We start from the raw sequence: 26526 nt of genomic DNA, 5'->3' as shown, positions 1-26526 counted from the left end.
CGGAAGGTGTTTTTGACGGTAGGTCGTGATGCGCTGATGATGTTGAGGATGTGTGCTAATGTATGGGCTAGGGGAGTGGAGATGATGAGGAGAGTAAACAGCGTATCGCCAATGTGATATTGAAGGGCAGTGGCTAAATAATATCGATACTGCTGGAGACGTAGAAGACTGGGTCGTATTCATTAAGAAAGGAAAAGAGATGGCAAGAAGTCCTGAACGGATATGTCATCGCTGTACCGACGAAAATTAGGACGATCTTGACTAAACAAGTCAATAACATTCAGTGCTTGGCTCCACTCTCAAGGAGACTTGCATACCACAACCGCTGACATGATCATGTCATCTACTCGTCTCTAGAGGCCTCCAAGCACGCAGAGATAAGAGCGTCTATGTACGGCTCGTCCTGAAGCAGTCTTGACTTACACAGCTGCTTTTCATCTTCGGTCGCATGCTCATGGAAGTTACAGCGATCTTCTATCTCCTTGCGTAATGCATCCATCCCTTTGCCTTCGCTTGCAAGCTTGTGGTTGATGTTCACAACTCCTACTAAGAAGTCTTGGGGCAGCTCTGCAGCCTCGAGTAGCGTTCGGTAAGGGCCCATGTATTGGCCCCAATTCAACGCAGCACTCTTGACGAAGTATTGACAAATGGTAGAAGAAGGAGGTAGTTCGTCGAAAACGAAAGCAATCGTTTTGGGGTTGGGAGCAAACTCATCTTTCATAATGTCGCCGAAGGCGCTCACAACGTCGTTGCGCAATCTGACGCACTCGTATGCATCCGCAAAGCGATAGAGATCGAAGAGATGAGTCAAAACTTTGTCAATAGAGTCGGAAAGAGCAGGTGATTCGACTACATTTGTCTTGCTCATCCTTTTACGCGTGTGAGATGAGACATCAGCGGTCAAAGATCGGGTCATGCGCGCTGAAGGGCTTATCAATGCTTTCACCTCACTAAGAGCCGGAGGCGAACGAGCCATCTGAAGGTAGACCCAAGTCTGAAAGAGGCCGCAGATGGTCTCATGAGTCTCAGGAAGATGCAAGACGCCATCTCTGCCTTCTTTGAAGTTGGGTTCGAATGCGCGAGAGAAGTACTCAGAGTGCCGGCGGAGGAGGTTTTTGTGAAATATGAAGGGTGTTTTGTTGACGCCGACGGTCACACGTACCATCTCGTTCCCGAGATCCCTGATCTTGTCAGTAATTGTAAGGACTAACTGAGGGGTTGCTCTACATGATGCGTGCCTTGGAATTGATTGGGAGGGCGCTGTGGAATTTGAGCGGTTGAGAAGCAAAACTGTCAGTTTCGAAGGTGGAGAAACCGAAGAATTGAGGCAACGAAGATCGAGATCAAATAATCGTGGTGCGAAGGGAAGGCGCAGTAGCAAGAGGGTTCCACGGCCATGGTATCGTGAATGCGCGGTCTTGTCCTGCAAACGTTCAGTAGTTCCCATGTACACACCGTATTCACCGTGATCAGTTTTGCAGGTGCCTACAAAGCACTAGAGATCTACCTTTCATTGATCGTCTAGAGAAGTGGGGTTGTGGGAGAAGGTCAATCGAGTGCCAAACGCGAACTCACATGACGCGACGCCAACGCCGGCTTATCTCCGCTCCATCGCCGAAGTCCAAGCTCCAAGCTTAGGCGTCACCACCGAGCAGGTGCGCCCACAGCTACAACCGAAGCCGCAGCAGAGTGAGAAGGAGCACTGAGACAGCGGGTGATCGCGCAAAAAATGACTACGAGCCCACGATAGCTGAGAGCTACATCCCAAGCCCACCATGGCTTACGACACCTCGAGCGGGTATGCGCCGCCCAGCACAAGCAACATGCAGGAGGACGCCTCGGGCCCCATGTTCAGCATAGAGCGCGTGGCTTTACAGTTTACAGTATCTTCCGACTTCGTAGCGGCTGCAGTAGCGAATAATGTTGTCGTCCTGGCTCTGTCCACCGGGCGCATCTTACGCATCGATTTGGACAGTCCCGCAGATATAGACGGTTCGTATAGCAATGCACACACCACACGAAAGACTTGGACAGCCGCTCATATATCTCAAGATATCGATCTTCCGAAGAAACCTTCAGAGGTTGGTGTCATCAGACGCCTCTTTCTCGACCCCTCCGCATCCCATCTCATCATAACCACCACCCTCGCTGAAAACTACTACCTCCATACACAATCTCGGACACCGAAGGCGTTGTCACGGCTGAAGGGCGTTGTCATAGAGAGTATCTCGTGGAATCCCTCGCAACCCACTGCGTCGACGCGCGAGATACTCGTGGGAGCGTCAGACGGCAACGTTTACGAAGTGTACATCGAGCCGTCATCCGAGTTCTACAGGAGGGAGGAGAGGGTAACGTAGCTGCCACGGATAGCTCTTAAAACATCTTGCTAACTTTTTACTAGTATGTATCCCTCATGCTATACTTTGGCAACGCGGTTCCAAGACATCTTATTATTCGTACTAACAGCCTGATAGATACTTGAAGAGCGTATACCGGACGAACGATGGCCCTATTACTGGTTTGTGGACGGATACGGTGCCTGGGAGAACGGATCTGCGGCGTATCATCGTCGCGACACCTTCGACTTTCCTACATTTCGCTGGCAAGGTCGGACGTCAGGGGTCAGAAGGAAGCGGATCTATATTCTCGAAGCTGTTTGAGAGCGAATCTGCGACCGTACATGAGGTCTCCAATGTCGCCCCCACGGCAGCCTCGTTGCTTGCTATCTCCCCGGAGCACAACGACAGCCCAAACCGCGAGGACTCCAACGCCGAGAGGATCTTCGGCTGGCTTACATCACAAGGCGTTTTGCATGGGAAGCTGTATCTATCACAGGATACTTCTGAGCTTGGCGGCAAAGTTCTTGGAGACTCAAAAATGTTGCCTAGATCACAGGTGCCGCCTTCACAAACCGCTAGCGGGCGCACGCGACGGACACAAGATCCTGTCAATTCGATGATATTGAGCCAGTGGCATATTCTTCAGCTAGTCGAAGGCCGAGTCGTAGCTATCAACCGCCTCGACGACACTGTTGTCCATGACCAAGTTGTGCTGGAGCCCGGACAAAGTGCGCTTGGTCTTGTAGCTGACTGGAAGAGGAATACTTACTGGCTCTTCACGAGCCAGGAGATCTTCGAGATCGTTGTCGAAGACGAGAGTCGTGACGTTTGGAAGATCATGCTCCGAGCACAACAATTCGAGGCTGCATCGCAGTACGCCAAAACACCAGCGCAGAAGGATGCAGTGGCAACGGCATCTGGTGACTATCTTGTTGGCAAGAGCCAGTGGATGGAGGCTGCGACTGTTTACGGACGAAGCACGAAGCCGTTTGAGCAAGTCGCGCTGACATTCATCGACAATGGCGAGCAGGACGCGCTACGGAAGTACCTGGTGACGAAACTGTCTACCTTGAAGAAGTCATCGATAATGCAACGGACCATGGTCGCTACTTGGTTGATTGAACTATACATGGCCAAGCTCAATACTCTCGATGACACCATTACCACGAAAGCAGAACTCTCAGAGAGCATGAACACCGCCGAGACTCATGATCAACTATCAGTCATCCGGAAAGAGTATCAAGACTTTGTAACCAAGTACAAGGCTGATCTTGACCGTAAGACTGTATACGAGATCATCAGCAGTCACGGTCGAGAGGAAGAGCTGCTCTACTTTGCTACTGTGGTCAACGACTACAACTACGTACTCTCGTACTGGGTGCAGCGTGAGCGTTGGCAAGAATCTCTGGACGTACTCAAGAAGCAGACAGATCCTGAGATTTTCTACAAGTACAGCTCCGTGCTCATGGCCCACGTACCAGTCGAACTTGTCGACGTGATGATGCGACACTCGAACTTCGACGCGCAGAAGCTCATCCCCGCATTCCTCAACTACAACAACCACACCAAGGCCACGCTGAACCAGAACCAAGCAGTCCGCTACCTGCTCTTCGAGATCAACCAACACAACTCAACCGACGCCGCCATTCACAACACCCTCATCTCCATCTACGCCTCCCACCCCACGAGCGACGAATCCGCCCTCCTCGCCTACCTCGAAGGTCAATCCCTCGCCCACGAGCAAAACTACGACGCCGACTTCGCCCTCCGCCTTTGCATCCAACACAAGCGCGTCCAATCTTGCGTACACATCTACAGCTCCATGCAACAATACGCGCAAGCCGTCGACCTCGCCCTAAAATACGACGAAATAGACCTTGCCTCGAGCGTCGCCGACCGCTCCAACACGTCCCCCGTGCTCCGCAAAAAACTCTGGCTTGCCATCGCCAAAAAAGTAATCTCGCAATCCAGCGGCATCAAAACCGCCATCGAGTTCCTCCGCCGCGTCGACCTCCTCCGCATCGAAGACCTCATCCCCTTCTTCCCGGACTTCGTCGTCATCGACGATTTCAAAGAGGAAATCTGCGCCGCCCTCGAAGACTACAGCCACAAGATTGATGGCTTGAAGCAGGAGATGGATGATAGTGAGGCGACGGCTACGCATATCAAGTCGGATATCAAGGCGCTGGAGCAGCGGTATGCGATTGTGGAACCCGGGGAGAGGTGCTATGTGTGTGGGTTGCCGTTGTTGGCGAGGCAGTTCTTTGTGTTTCCGTGCCAGCATGCGTTCCATAGTGATTGTCTTGCAAAGAGGGTCGTAGAGCTGGCGGGGATTGCGAGGGGGAAGCGCATTGCGGAGTTGCAGGCTGAGGTACAGAGGGGGGTTAAGGTGGGCAAGGGCAGGGAGAGGGCTATTAGGGAGCTGGATGCGTTGGTGGGGAGTAGTTGGTGAGTCTTTTTTTCTCACAGTGATCTCTTGATTTGGATGTTGGCTAACGTGCTACAGTGTGTTGTGTGGTGAACTCGCCGTTAAGCTCGTCGACGAACCCTTTATCACCGCTAAAGACGACAAAGACGAATGGGCTCTTTAAAAAAAAAACTACTGAACACTCTGGAGCCTACGTTGACCCTGGGCCACCTACTCTGCATGTTTTCATCATGATGTAGGCGCCAGGGTCTTCAGGATATGCCTAGATTAACGTGTAGCTTAAAGTAATCATCATCAGCACGAAATCATACAAGGCAGTCGTATTGTACATTTTACTTTGAATTGCATCTCTATAAGCCCCGCCCCTGCATGTGGTGGTATACAAATTTTAGTAGTGCCGTACAATAAAACGGAGCTGATGATGTGATTCCCCCGTTGTCTGCCCCCACCCCCGGAGACGCCGTAGCGCTGATGCAAGAACTAAGAAGAAAGGAAGAATAAGAGGCGACAAGAAAAAGGATTAGACGGATAACTTCAAACGAACGCCAGATGGTGATACCTTTTCCAAGACTGTGGGCCGTCGCCATGGAACGACATGCGATAGCGCTACTCATCCTCATCGTCGTCCATGGCAGTGTCACCATTAGCTTTCGGTGCAGCGATAGCGTCATCGTCTTCATCCTCATCGTCGACGACACGGGCTTTGCGGGGACGAGGCGCAGCAGCAGCGGCACCTTCGTCGTCGCTGCCAGCCGTGCCATCAGCCTTGTCTCCGTCTTCAGCGGGCGCGGCACCGTCCTCATCGCTCTCATCGTCGATGAACTCCGCGGACTTGTATTTACCGACTGGTTCGCTCTTGCGGGCGAGCTTCCTCTTCTTCTTCTCGCGGGGCCGCTCTTCGTCGGATAGGTCCTCGGTGCCACTAGCTGTAGTGCGTCTGCGTCTTGAGCGTGGCTCGTCGTCGTCAGAGGGCAGGCCGTCGGTGTCGGAGTCGGCGTCCTTCTTCTTGCGCTTAGGGCCCTTGGGTCCACGTGCTTTGCGCTCTGCCTTGCGGACTTCCTTGTCTTCGTCTTCTTCCATGCGGCGACGCTCTTCCTCGTTACGCTTCTCCATGAGTTCGCGGTCGCGCTGGAGGAGGCGCTGTTGCTCTTCTGCGTACTTGCGCTTCTTCTCTAGGGCCTCTGCTTCTGCGCGTGCCTTTTCTTCCTCACGGCGGCGCACTTCCGCTTCGCGGATGCGGCGCGCTTGGTCGAGCTTGGTCGCGTTTTCGCCTTCGTATGCGGCCTGCTTCTCGCGGGTACGCTCGAGCTGCTTGACCATGGTGTTGCGACCCATGTTTGCACGAGCGGTAATGTCGGCACGTGGGAAGGGCGGGTTCTCCTCCTTGGTGAGCTTTTCAAGGGTTTCAATCGCCTCGTTGAGACCTGTGACGGCTTGGTCGACGTCTTCGAGCGTGCGCTGTTGTTCGGTGAGCTGGTAGATTCGGGTGGCGATCTGGAATTGGACGAAGGCGACGTTGAACTGAGAGTTGAGGTCTGCGGGAGCGGCCGCCAGCGCTTGCTTTGAGTAGTCAAGAGCAGTGCGGAATCCGGCGATGCTGTTTTCATGCTTGGCTCGAAGGTACCAGGTTCGTCCTAAACAAGCCAGGATCTTTGGGTCGTTGTGTCTGTTCCGAGACAGGGCTGCTTCGTACTTGGATGGGTTAGCAAAAGGTTAACAACGTAGTGATTGGAGTGAGCCTACGTTTTCGATTGCTCGAGCATACTGCTTGATCTCGCAATACGTATGTCCCAAGTTGACAAAAACACTGTGATCCTTGAGTGTTTCTCTGACCTTTGAGAAGATCTGCAGGGCTGTGGAGTAGTCCTTCTTGTCTTCTACCAACGCGATGGCAATACCCTGAGCAGCATACGCGTTCTTCGGATCGAGTTGAAGCACTTTGTCGAAGAATTCCACAGCTCGTTCGTAGCTCTTCCGACGCTTCTCTTTATCCTGCTCCGAACTTCGTGGCATCTCGCGCGCGATAGCAAGATGGATGTTGCCCATGCCCATTAGCGAATAGCGATCATGCTTGTCAGACTTCTGCAGTGTGTGTTTGTATAGTCGCTGCTCGTCGTCCGCTGCGAAGTTGGAGGTCTTCTTCTTCGACTTGTTGACATACCACCCGTACAAGGCTCGCACCTCAACATTGTCCTCGTTCTCTTTGAAGAGATCCTTCATCGCTCTGGGTCCCTCGTCTTGTGGGTTCTCCCTCAACGCAATGTAGGTAAGACGAATGCGCGCGTCGACGTAATCGGGGTGTCGCTGGAGCAGACTGTTGTAGACCTTCTTTGCCTCCTCCGCTTGGCCCTCGGCTTCGTAAGTTCGGGCAAGATTGAAACTAATTGAGGTAACGAGTGCGTCCGTATCGATTGTGTCGTCGCGGTTCTCGGCGTTTACGCAGGCGTTGAGAGCCACCTGAAAGAGTTCCTGAGCTCGCACGTAGCGCTCGGCCTGGAAGTGGAAGCAGCCCATGTTGTTGAGCAGTTGTGGCGGCAGGAGTTGGCGAAGTGCCGCGGTGAGCTCAGCACCTTCCTCGACGCCCTCTGGATAATCTTCCTCTGGGATGGCTTCAATCTCCATTTGCTCCACTTCTTCCAGACACTTCAAGCTCTTTTCAGGGTGATCGGTCTCGTAAAGTCGAGCCAGGTTGAGCAAAACCGACTGGTCAGGGACGACCTTCTTCTTGGGATCCTTCCATGCGCTCTGTACGCTCTCGAGATATTTCAATGCCTTTTTCAACTCAGCGGATTTGTCCTCGGTGGACTTGTTGTTCTGAGCGGTAAAAACGTCTTCAGCGAACAGAGTACCAAGTAGTGTCTGGGCTTCAACGTTGGGCGATTGCTGGAGGATCTTCTCGAGGCGGAACTTTGCGCCATCGTAGTTGTTCATCAGGACGTTCATCTGGGCCAGTCCGAACTTGGCTGGTATGAAACCCCGCTCCTCGCCTCCACGGGCCTGATCAGACTTCTGGTAGTACTCGGCGGCAAGTGAAGTGTTGTCCTGTTGATGGGCGACCTTGGCTCGTAGGTACCAGCCATCGCTGGCGATGGCGTTGGTGTCGGTGAGTTCGATGGCGCGTTTCGCTACGTCTTCGGTTTTGGCGACATCTCTCCTCAGGGCCAGGTAGCTACCGACTGTGGCACAACTCAGGGGGTACTGGTTGTCGATCTTCAAGGCGGGCTGAATGTATTCACCAGTCGCCTTCTTGATCAGGGCGGCGAACTTGGGGTCGGAGGTAGAAAGGTTGGCGGTCTGCTGGAAGTTGTAAATGCCCAGTAGAATCAAAGCGATCTTGGAACTTGGGTTGAGCTCGAGAGATCTCTGCCAGGCGCTGGCTGCCTCGTCCTTGTGGCCAAGTTGCCAGAAACAGCAGCCGATACCGATGCGTGGATCTGGATCGAGCAGGTCCGGCGAGCTCTCGAGGATGTTTTGGTATCCCTTCAAGGCTTCTGCCCACTTGCCCATGGAATAGTGGACGCGGGCCTTTCCCATCTTAGCCATGAGGTTCCTGCCGCCTGATGCCCTCAGCGCGTCCTCGAAACATTTGGCAGCCTGCTTGAGCGTCTCCATGCGCTCAGGGCTGACAGTGGAGCCGGCCGCCGTCGCCGGGCCCTGGAGTGAGGCCCGGAGAAGGTATAGGACACCGCGAGCGAGGAACAGCGGGGGGTGCGAGGGGCTGATGCGGGAGGCATCGTTGAGTACGCCGGTGGCCGATTGGATCCAGTACTCCTTGAGTTTCACGTCTGAATCTGCGTTTTCTGCACGTGTTAGTTATGGTACACATGTAAAGATTCCGATGACCTACGAGGCCTGACGCGCGGTGCTTCGCGACATTTGAGCAGGTACAGCCAGCAGAGGCCGTTGAGGATGCTGAGCCTGTCTTCGCCGCGCGCGCGGTTGAAGACTTGGGTGGCCTGTCGCAGCACGTCTATGGCCGTCTCTATCCTCTTGCGCTTCGCGTAGGCGACGGCGACCTGGACCCACGTCGACGTCGCGCTCTTCTCGGCCTCTAGAATGTCGCACAGCTCGGTTGGGTCGTCCTGGATCTGCTCGTCTAGGGGGATTTCGACATCGAGCTGGCCTCCCTCCTCATCGGCGACGGAGATGGTGATGGAGCTGGGCACGTCCGAGTAGCGCGGCGGTGGGAACATGCTGCCAGCGCCGTTCACGCCATTCGCGCCGTTCGCGTAAACTGCAGCCATGCTGGGAAAGAAGTCGCGATCGGGGAGATGGGATTCGCGATTGATTCGGAGGCGAGACGGGATCAGCGCGACATAGCAGGTGGCAAGGGCAGAGAGGTAAAGGCGCGAGGCTGAAGGCTGCCTCCGTTGGTGGTTGGATAAAGAATCGCAAGTGAGAGCTTCCAGGGAGCGCGGAACGGCGAAACGTGCGGAATCAATGTCTTGGCGCGTGCATGAGGCGTGACGGCAGCGAGACAACTTTAATACATGAGAGTTTTTGCTGAATGACTACAAGGCGTCATAATACATTCTTGAATTGCTAGATATCGCAATATAATTTCCCCTGCATCATATTATACTTGCGTGTTCATGTTCGGCCTTGCCTTTATGGTAGGCTCGCGTTGGTGATCCCTGCTGCTACTCCAACACCCCCGAGCTCCCCGCAACAGTACACATGCACCACATGAAGACCCAATGACGCGCAAACCTCACTGTTGCGCACCATGCATGCCCAAATAAGCCACGCACGGAACACAACACTGCGCGACGCCTGAGTGCACCATGTCGCGCAATCCGGGCTACTCGCGGGCGGGAGCCAATGGAGGCTATGCCAACGGTAACGGCAGCTACAACGGGGGAGGATATAATGGATACGGCGGCGGCGACGGCAGCTACGATGGCCGACCGAGTGGCGAGCGACCGCGAAGACCAGGCGGATACGGCGGCATGAGCGCGCAGCAGGACGACTACCCACCCCGACCGAGCAATGAGCGCGAGCGACCCCGACGACCCGGTGGCTACGGTGGCCTTACCCAGGAAGACGAGATGGAAAGGAGGCCCAGCGGCGACCGAGAGCGCAGGGCGGGTGGCTATGGGGGAGGCGGTTTTGCAGGGCGTGACGAGAGCCCTCGCCAGGTCACACGGCCTACCAGTATCGAGCGCAGCCAGGCGAAGCGACGCAGTGGAGAGCGCCAGAATGGGAGCCGCCCCAGGAACGCAAACAACGGACAGGGCAGCCAGGCCATCGAGGAGGTCCTCCAATATATACGGCAGAATTGGGACTTCATGACCAAAGACCAATGCGTGCCCATCGAAGTCGCCTTGAAGCTCATGGACTCAAGTTCGCTCGGTCTGGCAAGTCAAGCTGGCCAGTTTCAGCAGACACACGACCAGCTGCAGAATGCGCTCAAAGGCATCGTCAACGAGCACCACCAGGGTTTCAACAGTTCCATCGGTACCTTCCATCAGATCCAGTCCAGCCTGCAAAGTTCCCAACACCGTGTCAGGACCCTCAAAGGCTCGCTTGTCGCGGCCAAATCATCCCTCTCTACCGCCAAGCCAGAGCTCAGAGAGTTTGCGACCACATCCCAGAACTACGATGAGATGCTACAGATGCTCGACACGATTGAGAAACTGCAGCTCGTCCCCGAGCGGCTGGAGGCTCGCATATCGGAGAAGCGTTTCTTGACAGCAGTAGACATACTACAAGACGCGCTACGCATGATACGGAAGACTGAGATGGAGAAGATTGGCGCCCTGTCAGACTTGCGCACATACCTCAGCAACCAGGAAGTGTCTCTGACCGACATCTTGATTGAAGAACTCCACAGCCATCTCTACCTCAAATCGCCCTACTGCGAAGACAGGTGGAAGGAGTATGCCCAGAACCAAGTCAAGGGCGACCTGTCTCAGCGTGCACAAACTGATGCGAGGGGTCGGTTGCTCTACTACTTCCTCGATGGCCTTGATACTTCTGAACCAGTATGTCTTCCAATATCAAACACATACCCTACTGACACTTCTAGATGACCGATGACTCCACCCACAACCCCGAAACAGACACATTCCAGTACATACGGCTGGTCATGGAAGCATTGAACAAGATGAGCCGCCTAGACATGGCAGTAGACACCATCGAGCAACGCCTACCGGTCGAGCTCTTCAAGGTCGTCGACAAGTCTAACAACGAGGTCGCGCAACGGCACCCGAGCATACTGCGAGCTTACTCCGCCAAGAAGAAGGGCAAGGCAAAGACTGAGGTAGAAAACGAGGATGTTCGAACAACTTTGTTGAACGACTTGATGTGGACCCTTTATGCACGGTTCGAAGCAATTGCGGAAAGCCACCGGGTTGTGCACGATGTTGTGGCCGGCATCGTCCGTCGGGAGAACCGAGGTGCATCAAGTGCGACGTTGACCCGCGGCTTCAAAGAGTTGTGGAAGCTCTATCAAAGCGAGGTTGGTTATCTGCAGTACTGCACATGCTGCTCAGCTGACAGAATCTAGATGCGGTCACTGCTTCACGACTATCTTGCTACGGATGGCGAAGCGTCTTACAGAGGCGGTCAAGGCCAGGCATCTACCGGAAGCGCATTCTCTCGCGCTCCTCGGGATCGGAGCAAGCGCATGTTCAAGCTATCCGACGTGGATACAAAAGCGTCTGAGCTCTCCAAAGAGCGAGACGATCTTGAGGTCATCCTGAAGACGTCTGTGCCCGGACTTGTATCTGACTCAAAGAGACCAGAGGATGTCCACACCAACACGGCTACCAATCTCGATGGCAGTGCGACTGGGCATAAGTTGCTCGTTGAGCCTAGTGTGTTCAACATGGGCATACTATTACCGCCATCACTAGACTTCTTGAACCGGTTGAAGGAGGTTGTACCCTCAAACGCTGACATTAGCATGAGCACTTTGACCTCATTCTTGGACGATTTCCTCGTCAACGTCTTCCATCCGCAGCTTGATGAGACCCTTATCGAGTTATGTTCTCAGACCTTCATAGAGGTTGACTCTTTCAATGAGGACACTCAATGGTCGAAACACTCAAAGAAGCCCATTTTCAAGGTACGTTCTCCATTCGTCATATGCTACTCTTGCTAACTCAACAGGGTACTGCACAATTCTTCACACTCATCACAGCTTTCTGCAAGATGTTGGATAACCTTCCCCATGACCAAGCATTCTCCCAACTCATCGTCAATCAAATGGACACATACGCTCAGAAGTGCACTGGCTGGTATAAGGCCCTCGTCAGTCGGTCACAGGCTACAGCAAGTGGTCGTCTAATGAAGGCTCCCGCCGTCTGGTCAGAGTCCGAAGCAATGGAAAACCTCATCGCCCATCTGGTGCGAATAGACTCGTCCGACCAAGAGAGCTTGAACAAGGCCGTCGAGAGTGAAGTTGCTCTTTTGATCGAAGCAGTCGAAGCCGATGAGCCTCTAGATCAAGCGGACATGATACAAGACAAGAAGAGTATCGTCAGCTTATGTTTGCTGTACACAAGCATGAAGTGGCTGGCCACCAAGACCGCCCAACTTCGGCATATCAGTGATCGTGCCTCTGACCCGATCAACGCTGAGTCGAGTGGCCAGAGGCACAACAGACGGTGGACGCAGCTCTCGTCTGCCGATCCCAGGCCACAGAGCGCTCATATCTACCTCCCATTGAGCGCAGATACAGCCGCGTAAGTGTCTTGATATTCATGAAAGCCGTATCTTACTAATCGGCGACCAGTATCTTCGACGCAGTAGTAGGAACCTACCAAGCCCTCAGCACACGCGTACTTCGCACCCTGCACCTCTCCATACGCTCAACAATCCTGTACTCGCTCAACGCCAGCATACAGCCCAACATCTACATCGACACTCTACTCAGCGACCCCGACCCCGCCATCTTAGCTCTAAACGCCACGCTCGTCTCCTTCGACACCGAAGTATCAACCTACATCCCCACCGCCTCATACGTGCACATCACACGCGGCCTCGCCACCCTAATGGACACCTACCTCCTCAACCTCTGCACCTCCAAAATCACACGCATGAACACCAACGGTTGCGCGCTGATGCAACTCAACATCCTCGTCCTGCAGCAGAACCTCAAGAACATTGAAGACGGCGCCACTCTGCCCTACGCAGCCCTCTTCTTCGATCTCTTCACCGCAGGCCCAGACGCGATTATCGCTCGGGCCAAAGAATACGGTAAAGGCTTCGGGGTTCCTGGCGACGTGTTTGGTGAAGAGGAAGTGAAGAGGTTGTTGCAGATGACGTATGAAGAGAAGTTGAATGCTGAGAATAGGGAGGCTAGTGTGCAGGCGAAGAGGGCGTTGGATGCGCAGTTGTTGGAGATTAGTGAGTTTATGTATTAGATGGGTTGCTTCGAGTTCTTCTGGACCATTCTGTTGCGTGGCGATGGTTCTTTTCAGGAAAGGCTGTTGTAGCTGTAGTATCACCTTGGCTATAGTGGCGAATTTAAACATGACTTTTATCTTTAGCCCGCACACAGCAATAGATCTGACATGCAGCATGTCAGCACGTTTTGGGAACGCGTGCAGCAGCATACACAGCCAAGACGGCGTCCGGGGCCGTACCCACTCCAAATCGTTCCAGTCGAATCATCAGGAGCGCGAATACAAGAAGATGCGCCTGGGGTCATGCAAGCCCGCTGAGTCGCTTAGATCTACGCCCCTGTCATCTTCGGCGACGTTGTACGCGCACGGACGCCGCCTCGTGCGACGTCGCCGAACTGCTCATAAGGCTGGCCCAGTGATAGGGCTTCAGCTACGCCGCGGAACAGCGCGTTTTGCTGACACGACGTGGTATGATGGTTTTGTGGAAGGCTTTCACCGCTTCGTTATCGGGATGGGTGTGCGGGCTTGCAGAGCTGTTCTGCAAGAAGTGCAACGCTGCCTAAGTGAGTGTTTGGCTAAAGCGATTGTCATAGGAAAGAACTGGAGTAGGTAGGAGTAGGCATGATACTACGCCGCACCGCACTGCAAGGAGACCTTCCAATAAGACCCCGAATCCGGCGTCTAGTACTCAAACATACAGCATCCTGCATCCCAATCGTGTACGAGCGAATCACAAACGCAACACCCACATACCATCCATCTCGCCTCTTCACGCCACGCTTTCATCACCCACACTCGCTTCGAACCGTTCGATACGGGCGTGCAGATACCCGTTGGCAGACAGCGTTCAGCCACAGGATTATGCTGATCTCACTTGATGGTGGTGTAAGGGTGTTTCCGGAATGAGGTGTGCATGCATGTGAGGTGGCAGATCTCGGCGCCGCATATCGCAGATTTCAGGCCACCCCTTGCGGTGACCTGGATGGATTGTTGTCGCCGATGACAGTTTGTGATATCGGACCGTCGGGGTCTTCGCAGCGGGCTGTGGGTTGTCGGGTTTTGGGGGCGTGAGTGTATCGGGGGTCAGACGCATGTTATATGCTTGCGGGCTGCCCTTTCTTTGTTGGATTGTACTTGGATAGCTCTTACGGATTTCGTGCGCAATAAGTGTACCTTCACTTAGCTTCCTACCCAAAACAAAGGTATCACGAAGCATTGATCAGTTCCGCGAGTTCAGTCATGTCTTCAGCTAGTACTGCGGAGGACGTTGAGAAGGGTGCTTCAGGCACTGACTATGCGCATCTGGCCAACGATGAAGTGAAGAGCTTTAGTTGGGAAGACATCACCGTCACGGTCAAAGATAGGACGTCTAAACAGCCAATCGATCTCCTATCCAACGTGAGCGGCATGGTCGAAGCCGGAGAGATGATGGCGTTGATGGGTCCAAGGTACGTCCAGGATATCACAGCCTTGCGAACAGCTGTATAACAGAAATCACACAGTGGCTCTGGTAAGACGACTCTCCTCAACATCCTCGCCCACCGAGCCGCCATACCCAAAGCCACCATTCAACAAACTCTCCGTGTCAACGGCGCCCCAACAACCCTATCCTCCTTCCGCAAACTAAGTAGCTACGTCGAGCAAGAAGACGCCCTAATCGGGTCCCTTACCGTCCGCGAAACACTCTACTTCGCCGCTCAGCTCGCCCTCCCAAGGTAACCAACATACATCCTCTCCATCACCCCGAACCACTCCCAGAAAGATTCTAACCCACCTCCACAGCTCCATCCCCGCCTCCTCCCGCAAAACCCTCATAACCTCCCTCCTCACCTCCTTCGGCCTAACCCCCCAGTCCAACACCCTAATCGGCACCCCGATCCGCAAAGGCGTCTCCGGCGGCCAGAAACGACGCGTCAGCGTCGCCAGCCAACTCATCACGTCCCCCAGAATCCTTTTCTTGGATGAACCGACCAGTGGCCTGGATTCGGCGGCGAGCTACGAAGTCATCAAGTTTGTACGCGATATAGCGAAGAAGTACAAGATTTTGGTGGTGGCGAGTATCCATCAGCCGTCTACGGCGACGTTTAGGCTGTTTGATAAGTTGATGTTGTTGAGTGGGGGGAAGGTAGTTTTTAATGGCGGGGTTGAGGGGGTTAAGGGGTGGTTTGAGGGGTTGGGGTATGAGGTAAGTCCCTATCGTTTAATCCGACCGTGTAACACTGGGGGATCAGGAAGCTGACCTGTCACCCTGCGTGTAGATGCCACTCTACACGAACCCAGCCGAATTCGTCATCGACCTCATCAACACGGATTTCTCGCATGACAGCACCACCGCACAACAACGCCTCACCCACCTGCACACCTCCTGGGCTACCTCCCCCGCCGCAGCATCTCTGACCACCAACATCCGTGCTGCCGCCGAAACAGCTTCATCTACCCCCATCACATCCTCTCCAACCGCCTCCAACACCCCCACTTCCGCCCTCCACACCACTCTAACCCTGACCCACCGCTCCTTCCTGAAATCCCACCGCGACATCGTCGCCTACGGCATCCGCATAGCCATGTACCTCGGCCTCGCGATAATGATGGGCACAGTTTGGCTGCGCCTCTCCCCGACTCAATCCAACATCCAAGCCTTCACCAACGCCATCTTCTTCGGCGGCGCCTTCATGTCCTTCATGGCCGTCGCCTACATCCCCGCGTACCTCGAAGACCTCGCCATCTACAGCAAAGAGCGCGCGAATGGACTGTACGGCCCCACGGCGTTTATGCTGAGTAACTTTGTCGTGGGCGTGCCGTACCTCTTTCTCATTACCATACTGTTCAGTGTGGTGAGTTACTGGCTAGGCAATTTCCGGCCCGGAGCCGACGGCTTCTGGATGTGGGTGCTGTGGTTGTTTTTGGATTTACTCGCCGCGGAGTCTCTAGTCGTTCTCCTCTCTTCGCTCATACCCATTTTTGTTGTTGCGCTGGCGGCGACGGCGTTTGCGAATGGCCTTTGGATGTGTGTGAATGGGTTTATGGTTCAGCCGGATACGCTGAATGTGTTTTGGAGGTATGTTTTTCACTATATTGATTATCAGGCGTATGTCTTTAGGGGCATGATGGTGAATGAGTTTGGGAAGAGGAGTTATGAGTGTGAGAGGTTGGAGGACGGGGGGTGTCAGTGTATGTATCCGAGTGCGTTGCAGGATCAGTGTTTGGTGGATGGGAAGGCGGTGTTGGCGGTTTATGGGTTTGGGATGGGGCATACGGGGAAGTATGTGGGGTATTTGCTGGTTATTGTTGTGGTTTATAGGTTGTTGGGGTGGGCGGTTTTGTATTTGCGGAAGCATTGAGGAGGGCGGCGATGGTAATCCTTGTTTTGCGATCTTTGCTTGCATCCTCGTAGATTAGACGAGACAAAACTGCTCTCGTTTCCGGATTCCTTTCTCCATCTCTTCGATCAATTCTCCATTCATGATCTCGTCCTTGTATACTTGGCCTAAGAGAAGATAGTTCTCGCCCCGTGGTCGTAGCGCAACTGGCGTATATGCTCCTTCTAGGGCCACGATAAGATCTCCTTCTCGTAGACAGACAGGTCCGAGGCCATAAGATCCGTCCTTGGTACGAAACAATGCCCATTTATGGAAGAAGCGGGACACAAGAGCTCCAAAAACTTTCCAACCAGTTCCAGCTTGACAAAAATCGTACTTGATTGTGCCATCTTCTCTTACATGTTTGGAAAGTACATATAGCAATCTGATCCAATCCAAGAAACTCTGTAAATATTCCGACACGGCTTCTTCGCTCGCTTCGTAGTAACTAAATTGGTATCTGACCTGTCCTCCAGTCAATGTCCGTGCCATAGAGATCATGGCGGGACTCAGATCTCTGCCCGTTGGGGCTTCTTCGGATACCTCCTGCCGCCAGTAGTCGAGAAGTATATCGACCGGGTATTCCAGAATAAGCTTCGTACTTTCAAGTCGACCCACATAGCTGAGGTCTGAAAACCTTTTTTGCACTATGATTGCGCAGGAAACAGTTCCATATACTGAACCGCATACCACAAGTTGCCGGCTACGTGGCTGTGTGATACCCTCGTTCGGCGCAGTAAACTCACATGTTCCGTATGCGCTGGACGTAGGGGACAGCCCACCCATCATCTGATCATGTGATACAGACTGCCACTGATTCCATTGAGGAACCCAAGACTCGTATTCTGGATGGCCGTCGTAGTCCACATCATGGTAGACGTGGCCAAAGATTGCAAGATCGCTAGTCCATCTAATAATTGCTGTGGCAGCGTCGTGGAAAACCTCTGCGATAGACTTTTCGTAATCAATGGGAATAATGGTCCTTTCGTCGCCTAGCTCTCTCAGCCCAAGTATACCATATACCTTGTCTCGAGGGTCCGTAGCATGCCAACGCCTGTAAGTGCTGAGAGCTTGTAAAAGACGACATTTGTCCGACGACAGTGGACCGTTCATTTTCCAGGCATAAGTCACGGAGGTTGTAATGAAGACCGGTCCTGAATGTCGACTATGATTCATCTGCCAGCTCGCTAGACGTACTGCAGTATACTTGGAGAGTTCTTCGGTTCCCCAGTAGTATACCAAATCAGCTGCTAATCTGAACTCTTGTATACACCACATGCGACGAAACCAAGGATTAGAAAAAAAGGCTTGCAGTGAATGCCATGGTACGGAAGCGGCGAAAGCTGCGCCTGCGTCTGGTAAGCGCCAATTGGAATCGTAATCCGTTGGATCACCATCGACCAATTCCAAAGATTCGAAAAGACGCCTGACGTTTGAGGTATGCTCATCCTCGACGGGGCCAAGCCAAACAACGACGCGTTTGGCGCGAAGATACGTTGAATCCATGCGACGGACCTGCGAACTCTTCTCTTCATCGTCAGACTGAGCGATGCACAGTGCATCTGCCCAGACAATCCGCACCTCGCTTGTCAGCCGCAGCCTCACAAGTGCATTGTAGAGGCTCGCGGTGACTAGGTGCGTTGTACCGTTGCAGAGAATCTCACGTCGGTCGTTTGAGTCGCCCCAGCAGTAGGAGAGTGCTTCATATGCGGGATTATCGTCGACCTCGTACTGGCGAAGCTCGCATAAGATTGGGGACTCGGGGGTTTGAGAGGGCAGTATGTGTAGCAGGCGCATCTGACCATTCGATAAACGCGTCGGATAGAGCGTCTCCATCGCGCAGAAGCGCTCGCAGGTCGAGCGACTGGTGAGTGGAAGACGGTGCACAATCTAAGCAAGCGCAGCAAAAAGAGAAGCCAGAATAAGTAAAACGGAATCAGCTGAGATAGCGGATGTTCTTCCCTGTGCGCTTCTGTAGTAACAATGGGTGCAACTTTGATGGATGTATTGTCTCAAGCGGGGTAAAATGGATGCCTCAAGTGGAAGCAGCGGCGAACAGAGGCTAGCCTGTTCTCGGCCTAGCCCGCAACTCCCCACTTTCGTGCATCCGGCCCGTCGATGCCCCGGAGGTCCTTCACTGGACAGCTCTTGCAAAATGACTCATTTTGTATCATCTCGCTACTGCGTATGGTCTCGCAGGTTTGCACTCCCATAATGATTGCCAACATCGGAATACCGTACAGCGATGATGTACAAAAGGCGCCGTGGCTGCCTCATCGTACTTCCCAGCCACCTCTCAGGCTTCCAAGGTTCCGCACCACGTACATCGGTCAACACAGTGTAGCGAAATCAGGTTACCAGCATGGGTACCTACAATCTTACGGATGAGAAAGGCCTCCAGAAATACCTCGAAGCGACCCAATTCCCAGCAGCTAGCGTGCAGCTCCTCTCAGGAGGCAATGCAAACTACGTCTTCCGCGTCACAAAGCACGACGGCTCCACAAGCATCTTCAAACATGCAGAGCCTGTCCTGAAATTCAACAAGGACTTTGCACTCGATCCTGCGCGCATGGATTATGAGGTCCGGATTCTAGAAGCACTATCTTCCACAGAGAGCCCTCTACCCACGAGCCCTACCATCTCGCACGCACACGCGGCGAAGTTTTTGAGCTACAATCGATCGGAAAAACTGCTCCGGATCGAGGATGGCGGGCGTCGTAATCTGAAGGACGCTTATACAGACCCGAAGCTCGACATGTTGTACATTGGAGAGCAGCTTGCGACATGGCTCGCTACGCTGCACACTGCAGCAAGGAACTTCTCGCTCGCTTCAGCGCACGAAGGACAAGACAGCAGCAACAACCCCATTGCTGTCAACGTATACCGATACTCTTACAACGATCTGCACACCGCGTTGACGCAGTTCGGTCACGACCCCCAGCTTGCCGATCTTGTCAATGAGGAGTTTGGCAGTCTACTTGCAATAGACGACGAGTGCCTATGCCATGGCGACTTCTGGCCTGGAAACATACTCGTCCGTGATGCTGAGTTGCAGCCGGTTGGGCTGACCATCGTGGACTGGGAGATGGTGCGTCGTGGCACCAGCGCAACGGATGTCGGTCAATTCGCTGCTGAGGCATTTCTTCTTGATCGCTTTCGGGGTGGTAGAGGGCTACTCGGTGTGTTCTTGAATGCATATCTCGCAGCTCGTGGGCATACAGAGGTGCTCGGCAAGGCATGGCTAACGAGGATGGTGGTGCATTGGGCAGTTCACATTGCATTCTGGCCGACTAGAATTGCATGGTCTGGTCAGGAAGAGACTAGGTCACTCGTTCATATTGGCGTTACCACTCTGCAGAATGTTCTCGAAGAGGATTGGGAGAAGGTCCTAGAGTCACCGCTATTAAGGGATGTGAAGGAGACGTACTCCACGCTACTGTCACGACCATGAGGTGTTTCAACGGTGAAAACATTTCGTCAAAGTTTTGCGAGTGTTTAGCTTTGATCTTTGGGGTCGAAAGCACCTGGGTGAGTACCCTTATTTCTAAAGATATTAGTTACTATCCTGTCATCAGACCCACTCTACTGATCACATGCTGAGGATGTGAGTAAATTCGTACCTAGTCATAAGAACCTTGCACCCATGTCTTGGATGGCTTCGTGAAGCAAACAAAGGTTTTTCACGCGGATATATAAGAACACATCATGGTCACCCCCAATTATCATCTATCATGTCATCGACCAACGCTATGTCTATACCACTCTCAACCGATGATGTCTCTCGAAATATAGGCCGACTCACGACTGCGATTGAAGAGATAGCACAGTTGCTACTTGACGCATTTATGCCACCTATACCGCCAACACAGGCAGCAGAGACACAAGTCTATATGTCAGCTATTGTGAACGGGTTTGTTCGTGCCTTAGTACAGGGAACCAACAGCACGAACGAGCAGTCATCACCATTGCAGCGACTTTACACCATGTTGCAGCAAAATCAAATGATCGCACCTGCAACCCCTTCAGATGTCCGGGTGTCAGACGCACGGCTGCTTGTTATTGTTGACAGGGCTGAAAGGTGGAGAGACTTAGTGCAAACGGTAGCGTTTGGGACCTCGGACGACCAAGAAGCCGCGTTGTTGGCGCTGAATTTGGACGAATAATCTAAGAAGATCCTGGTGTTGAGGACAATGAGATTGGCAGGAGGGGGGTTTGGGGTTATGGATGTGATAGGAGGGATTTAGACGAATAAATAGCAGCCGATATTGGCATAGGTAATACAGGTAGTTGGGATGCTGGTCCGAAGTCTCGATAGCTATAGGCTTGATGGCTACTCTGCTCGTCGTCACTAGTGATCTACAATCGATGATGCGTCCTGATCTTCCTGGCAACTTCCTTTCGATTTTCACAATTACTGCACCTTCTTCGCCCCCGATGCAATCTCAACGTCCGCCAATGCAGCCTCTCGCCAGAACCAGACAGCGGCAAGCGTCGCGCCCGGGCCACCACCACCTGTCAGTGCCGCAATAACAAGAAAGCTCTCGAAGATATTTTCGAGCGTAGCCTCTCCGTTCCTCATCCGCTGCACATCGCAGACAGCGACCCAAGACGGGATGATGTACATTAGTCCGATAATGAGCCAATCCCACTGGAAGATGAACAGCAAACCCCAATCAGCGTTCCTCTTCCAGGTATAGGTACTTGGTAAGAAGACGCGGGCGTACGTAACATCGGGGTCTGTCGATAGGGAAATTCCACGGATGGCGTACCAATGAGTTGCGACACAAAGAACGAAAAGGAGAGCGTAGAGGACTTTAAGATGTCGAACGTCGGCATTCCTGCTGCTCGCGGTAACGGTGGTCGAGGTACCAGAGAGGGAGACGAGCCACATGGGGATGCCGGTAAGGATGGGTGTAAATTGCCAGAATGCTAGGAGCTTTTGCACCCTGTCTGCGCTTTGGTCGGGAAAGAACAATGCGACCGTAGGCACAACGTAGAACAGGAAAACGCCCGGTAGGATCACGCGCGCGTAAGGCAACGGGACAGTGCGTCCGCTCTCAAAGTAGGCTTTGGGCTGCGAGACGCGATGGAGGAGTAGCCACCAGATAGTGACGATGCAAGCTGCTCCAACATTCTGATAGACGAAGGCCCAGATGGAAATACTGCAGAATGTCAGCTTCATCCCGTTTCTCCAAATCCTACATTGGCAGACCTACTATTTCAGCCAACTATTCTGGTTTCGCTGCCGGTACGCCTCCACATTGTTGATCGTGACAAGGGCCGTGATTTGGATGAGGAAGTAAAGCTGTTGCCAGTAATAAGGCTCGTTCCATCGCATCGGGCCGGATAGAAAGGCAGCCACCAGGAAAGATAGACCTTCGTCCACCAAGTGGATGCCCGTGTAGTCCTTCTTGATAGGCACACCATTTGGGAAAACGCCCGATGCTGCTATTTCTAGAAAGCCCACAGGAATATCGTTCATCGCGGTCGTGATGCGCATCGTATAGAACCCGAGCGCGGCCAAACAGGCCATCAACGCCAGTAGCGCATTGTTGTTTGGGCGGCCGACGTTTGCTGTTGATGTTGCCATGGTGGGCTATTGCTGACGCTCAGGACACCTGGTGTGTAGTGGCAGACAAGTTTGGTTTTATTCGTCGTCCCGCGTAAGTGCTCGGCTTCACTTGGCGAGCTTCGCCCTCCTATTAAACTCAATACGGAGAATACGGACACCTATTACTTGCGGGGCTTGCTTATGTAAAGCGGCTGGAGGCCCGGCGGGCCCATTGCTGCTTGGCCGTGGCGGTCTGAGCGGCCTTTTCGTTATCAGGCGATGCTGTAGCGTGCCGATGTTGTCGCGAAGCAACGAGGAGAAGACAACAGGACCCGGAGCGTTCGACGATGGTCCAGTGCGGACGAGGAATGTCTCACGTGACCCAAGCATAGTCAAACAGCTTTGTCATGTGACCCTGGAAGATTGCCGAGGTCGGTCCGCGCCGGACAGATCTATACGGGGTTTATCCGGAAATCGAACTCATAGGTGAGACAAAAGTTTCCTATCAAATGGAGCGAATGTCGTTTTTAATGTCCCTGAGTGTTGTTCCAGGTAAGTATACCGAATGTATGGTTCGGGCCTTCCGGCTAAGCGGCACACTCGATGGCCGGAACGTGTTTCAACGGCGTTGGTGTTGATGGCCATCCGGTTTTGGGCGTGACGTCAATGCACCGCTTCATGCTATGCCTCCATCGATATTCCTTTTCAAAGAGCAAATTCCACGGTGCGAATAGAAAGAAAAGCTGCATCTGGCCCAAAAGAAAAGACGGCTCGCATCGCTTTGCGGGGTGATGTGCAGCAGTGGTACCTGCCAAGCACTCAACGCGATGAAGGCGGACGCGGAGGTGCCGAGATCGCGTCCTCCACGCGACGCTAGGGGAGTGATGTCATAGCACCCTTTCATCGCCTTTCGACGCAAGCTGGAGCAAGCACCACCAAGAATCTCCGTCTTATGCATGGACGCCACCAGATCGAGTATGGCGCATCCAGTTTATGATGCGCTCTCCAGCGCTATTACGCATTGGCGCCCTCCAAGTCTCGGAACCTTGGCTGCCAGGGTTTGACAGCGCGTCGCGTCTTCCCTCTTGTATGCTTGTCTCTCTTGTCAAACCTTGCCTGCATCCTCTTCCTTACTCCCATTCACAACGATACCCCAGAGCCCCTAAAAGGCCCGAAAGTCATACAAAATGGTTGGAGGCAGACGCAACGTCCTAAACAGCCACGACAACAGCAACGGCAATGCCAACCGTCGCCACAATGTCGAACAGTTCAGCAAGTACCAGCGCGTCGACCTGGAGAGTGGATATGGAGCGATTACCCCCGTCAAGCCGAAGCGTAGATTTCGCGATGCGATTGAACAAACCGTCAAAGACAACCGCGCCAATGAAATGAAACAGAAGTTGATCGACAACATCGACCATGAAGCGCTCGAAATCTACAGGAAGAGTGACGAGAGCGTATGTTGCAAACGATCAAACTGTTCTTACAGATGCTGACATCCAACCTCAGCTCAAATCTATAAAGAACAAGAAGGTACGCGGTTTCTACGAGGAGCAGAACGAGCGCCTAGACGACTGGGCCGAAGTCGACATGGTTGTTTCTTCACTCGCCGACGATATCGTCGATAGTATGAACCCGCGAGACGTCGATGGCGATGGCGTGGCAGAAGACCGGGGACCATTGGGTAACAGCGGAGAGGACTTGGAACCTTTTCTACCCGAGGAGGAGCGCAACAAGCGAGCAAAGTCCGCTAAGCACGCGAGATGGGCGATCAATGTAGGTCCCAAAATTGAAACATGCCTTCCCAAACTAACAGAGTACAGATCAACGTAATCGTAAATATCCTTCTCCTCGCGGCCAAGGGTGTAGCAGCCATTTGGTCCAGCTCCCTCTCCTTGATTGCATCCCTCGTCGATTCGGCCCTTGACTTGCTCTGCACCGTCATCATCTGGACTACCAACAAGCTCGTAAGCTGGCGTGTGGAGGGTTTGCGAAAGAAGTTCCCGATCGGCCGCCGACGTCTCGAACCAATTGGCATCCTGGTCTTTTCCATCCTCATGGTCATATCGTTCCTCCAGATTCTGCAAGAATCGGTCAAGAAGCTCTTGCCAAGTGGTGACCACAGTGTATCTCAACTGCCACCAGCTGCCATTTTCGCCATGGTGGCTACAATTGTAGTCAAGGGTACCATTTGGGTAGGATGCGCAAGAGTCAAGACAACACAAGTACAGGCCTTGGCCCAAGACTGCAAGACTGGTAGGCTCATTCCCTTCACCTCTTGGAATGCAATAACTGACAAAATCAGACGTTATCTTCAACACGCTCTCCCTCTTGTTCCCGCTCATCGGAGGCCACGTCGGCGTCTGGTGGCTCGACCCTCTTGGCGCAGCTTGCCTTTCGCTTTTCATCATCTACGACTGGGCTTGCACTTGCTTCGAGAACGTCACCCGTTTGACCGGTGAGCAGGCCAGCGACCGTGTGGAGCGCAAGATGATGTACATGGCATACCGCTTCTCGCCCCTCGTCGAGGGTTTCAAGAGTCTCAAGTGCTACCATGCGGGTGACGGTGTCTGTGTGGAAATCGATGTACTCATGAAAGAGGAGACGCCGTTGAGGAAGTGCCATGACATTGCGGAGACCCTGCAGTACTGTCTAGAGGGCCTGAACGAGGTCGACCGCGCTTTCGTTACTATGGATTGTGAGTGTTCCAATCGAGAGAAGAGTGGTTGTGGATATAAAGCTAATATCTTGCAGACACTTCCCAAGGTCCTACAGGCCACGCCGGCAGCTAGGTCTATGGATTTGAGCGATTCGCATTCGGCGCTGTCATTGGCTGGTCGCATAGCATACATGGCGTTCAGTCAGTATCATACATACCTGTGTTTTTCTCATCAGTTCCAGCGTACTAGCATTCGATTTTCCAATATTACAATCAGTACAACCTTACAACAATCACTATTGTCCCTCTACGTCATTGCTTCGTTTGCTAATTCACGCTATGACCTTTTTTTAGGTCGCGACAAGCGCGTGACGGTCAACACGCGGAGCCGGTGACCTAATAACAACAAGTCCAGCTCCAAACCATTGTGCTCATTTACAGAGAGACCGTATTAGCAGCCCTTATCACTCTCCCGCAATCCTTCTTTGTCTCCAAAGACACACGCGCGAGCGTACCCGCACACGACTCAACCACACTTCTTCGCCGACGCCATACTCTTCGAGAATGACTCCCACCTTGCCCAGCAATCGCGCCGACTTCCTCGCCCACGGTCTCGAGCTCGCCGAATGCAGCATCTGCAGAGAGCCATTCGATGTCGCTCATTGGCCGTACCAGATTCGCGATTGTGGACATGTGTTCGGAAAGATCTGCCTAGAGGCGTGGCTGGAACAGTCGGACACCCAGGGCACTTGTCCACAGTGCAGAAGCGTCCTATTTGAAGCAATTTCCGCATCTGAAATTGCTGAGCTGCGACGCGAGCGTTCCGAATTACGCGATCAAGCTTTGCTGGGACATAATCTCCGGTTACTCAACGTACATGACAGGGACGGGCTTTTGGTCGCGCTATGGACGGAAATAACAAATGCCTTTGCGCCAGATGTTCGAGAGCCATATGAGAACGCATGGACCCCGCGCATCATCGGCCTGATTCAATACCTGCTTGAGGGGCTCGGTCTACCGAACCACCACCACGATCACGTGGCTTTGTCTCTTGCGGTGCGAGAGACGAATGCCCGTGAACTCATATTATGGGATGCACCGCTGACTCCGCCGCTCGGCTATGAGCCCATCTGTCAGTTATCGAAACAAATGATCGAAGTTTCACGCATCTTCCCTCGCCAGGTCATCCCCGATCCGATCCTTTGGCGCGCCATGATCTGTCGTTATAACTTGGGAGGCCTTGATATTGCAGTCTGTAATTTTGGAGATGACAGAGATTGGATGTTAGGTTATTTTGAAGATGACAGAGATCGGATGTTAGGCCCGCAGTCTGACGAATCTGATTGGGACGACCTTGCATCGATCTTGTATTTGCTTCTGGTCCTCATGGCACAAGACTCTAAACACAATCTCCGGCCGAACGACGACTACGACGCTGAAGATGTGGAGAGTTTGTTGCGAGTGATAGATACAAAGATCACGTATGGCGAGTCCCCGCTGTTGCACAGCGGCAACATCTCGAGAGACTACTGTGAGAGGGTAGCTCGCTTTCATCGTATAGCGCAGATCAACAACCCACGGACAATTCCCAGTCAAGAGGTAGCCGACCCGCACACGAGCGAGGAACTCGTTTTTTGCCATGTCAGGGACTTTTGGTTGAGCTCTAGGGAGTCCTGGACGGCCGAGACTCCTGACAGAGAAGCATACGATACGACAGACTACGATGGACCATACGGAGGTGAACGGACATAACGATGGGCCTGGAGCAGATGATGATGGATGGCGCACTCCGAAGACGGTAGCAGACATTGTGACAGATGACTAGATGTGATATGAGAT

At 53.2% G+C, this 26526-nt stretch overlaps 8 protein-coding genes across 8 annotated transcripts; 5 read left to right on the top strand and 3 right to left on the bottom strand.

Moving 5' to 3' along the window:
- Positions 1 to 343: 343 nt before the first annotated feature.
- J4E92_002847 (uncharacterized protein) lies at positions 344 to 1165 on the bottom strand (the record flags this gene model as incomplete). Its single annotated transcript, XM_051494247.1, has 1 exon — positions 344 to 1165. One exon carries the CDS (start codon positions 1163 to 1165, stop codon positions 344 to 346), a length of 822 nt encoding a protein of 273 aa, XP_051355926.1.
- Positions 1166 to 1775: 610 nt separating this feature from the next.
- J4E92_002846 (uncharacterized protein) lies at positions 1776 to 4930 on the top strand (the record flags this gene model as incomplete). Its single annotated transcript, XM_051494246.1, has 4 exons — positions 1776 to 1992; positions 2053 to 2353; positions 2475 to 4787; positions 4846 to 4930. The coding sequence occupies 4 exons, from the start codon at positions 1776 to 1778 to the stop codon at positions 4928 to 4930; spliced, it is 2916 nt and encodes a 971-aa protein (XP_051355925.1).
- A 443-nt stretch (positions 4931 to 5373) lies between these two features.
- J4E92_002845 (uncharacterized protein) lies at positions 5374 to 9011 on the bottom strand (the record flags this gene model as incomplete). Its single annotated transcript, XM_051494245.1, has 3 exons — positions 5374 to 6459; positions 6511 to 8567; positions 8615 to 9011. 3 exons carry the CDS (start codon positions 9009 to 9011, stop codon positions 5374 to 5376), a joined length of 3540 nt encoding a protein of 1179 aa, XP_051355924.1.
- Positions 9012 to 9551: 540 nt separating this feature from the next.
- On the top strand, positions 9552 to 13136 carry J4E92_002844 (uncharacterized protein; the record flags this gene model as incomplete). Its single annotated transcript, XM_051494244.1, has 5 exons — positions 9552 to 10751; positions 10796 to 11227; positions 11276 to 11836; positions 11881 to 12455; positions 12506 to 13136. The coding sequence occupies 5 exons, from the start codon at positions 9552 to 9554 to the stop codon at positions 13134 to 13136; spliced, it is 3399 nt and encodes a 1132-aa protein (XP_051355923.1).
- A 1221-nt stretch (positions 13137 to 14357) lies between these two features.
- J4E92_002843 (uncharacterized protein) lies at positions 14358 to 16459 on the top strand (the record flags this gene model as incomplete). The annotated part of the gene is made up of 4 exons (XM_051494243.1): positions 14358 to 14566; positions 14621 to 14833; positions 14901 to 15303; positions 15377 to 16459. The coding sequence occupies 4 exons, from the start codon at positions 14358 to 14360 to the stop codon at positions 16457 to 16459; spliced, it is 1908 nt and encodes a 635-aa protein (XP_051355922.1).
- A 2380-nt stretch (positions 16460 to 18839) lies between these two features.
- On the top strand, positions 18840 to 19928 carry J4E92_002842 (uncharacterized protein; the record flags this gene model as incomplete). The annotated part of the gene is made up of 1 exon (XM_051494242.1): positions 18840 to 19928. The coding sequence occupies one exon, from the start codon at positions 18840 to 18842 to the stop codon at positions 19926 to 19928; it is 1089 nt and encodes a 362-aa protein (XP_051355921.1).
- A 960-nt stretch (positions 19929 to 20888) lies between these two features.
- J4E92_002841 (uncharacterized protein) lies at positions 20889 to 21959 on the bottom strand (the record flags this gene model as incomplete). The annotated part of the gene is made up of 2 exons (XM_051494241.1): positions 20889 to 21639; positions 21730 to 21959. The coding sequence occupies 2 exons, from the start codon at positions 21957 to 21959 to the stop codon at positions 20889 to 20891; spliced, it is 981 nt and encodes a 326-aa protein (XP_051355920.1).
- Positions 21960 to 23215: 1256 nt separating this feature from the next.
- J4E92_002840 (uncharacterized protein) lies at positions 23216 to 24820 on the top strand (the record flags this gene model as incomplete). Its single annotated transcript, XM_051494240.1, has 5 exons — positions 23216 to 23485; positions 23538 to 23804; positions 23852 to 24284; positions 24334 to 24726; positions 24783 to 24820. 5 exons carry the CDS (start codon positions 23216 to 23218, stop codon positions 24818 to 24820), a joined length of 1401 nt encoding a protein of 466 aa, XP_051355919.1.
- Positions 24821 to 26526: the final 1706 nt, after the last annotated feature.

Source organism: Alternaria infectoria, assembly GCF_024043175.1.
Source record: "Alternaria infectoria strain BMP 0036 chromosome Unknown scaffold_3, whole genome shotgun sequence".
NCBI classification, from domain to species: Eukaryota; Fungi; Ascomycota; class Dothideomycetes; order Pleosporales; family Pleosporaceae; genus Alternaria; species Alternaria infectoria.
This window is presented reverse-complemented; position numbering and strand designations above follow the sequence as displayed.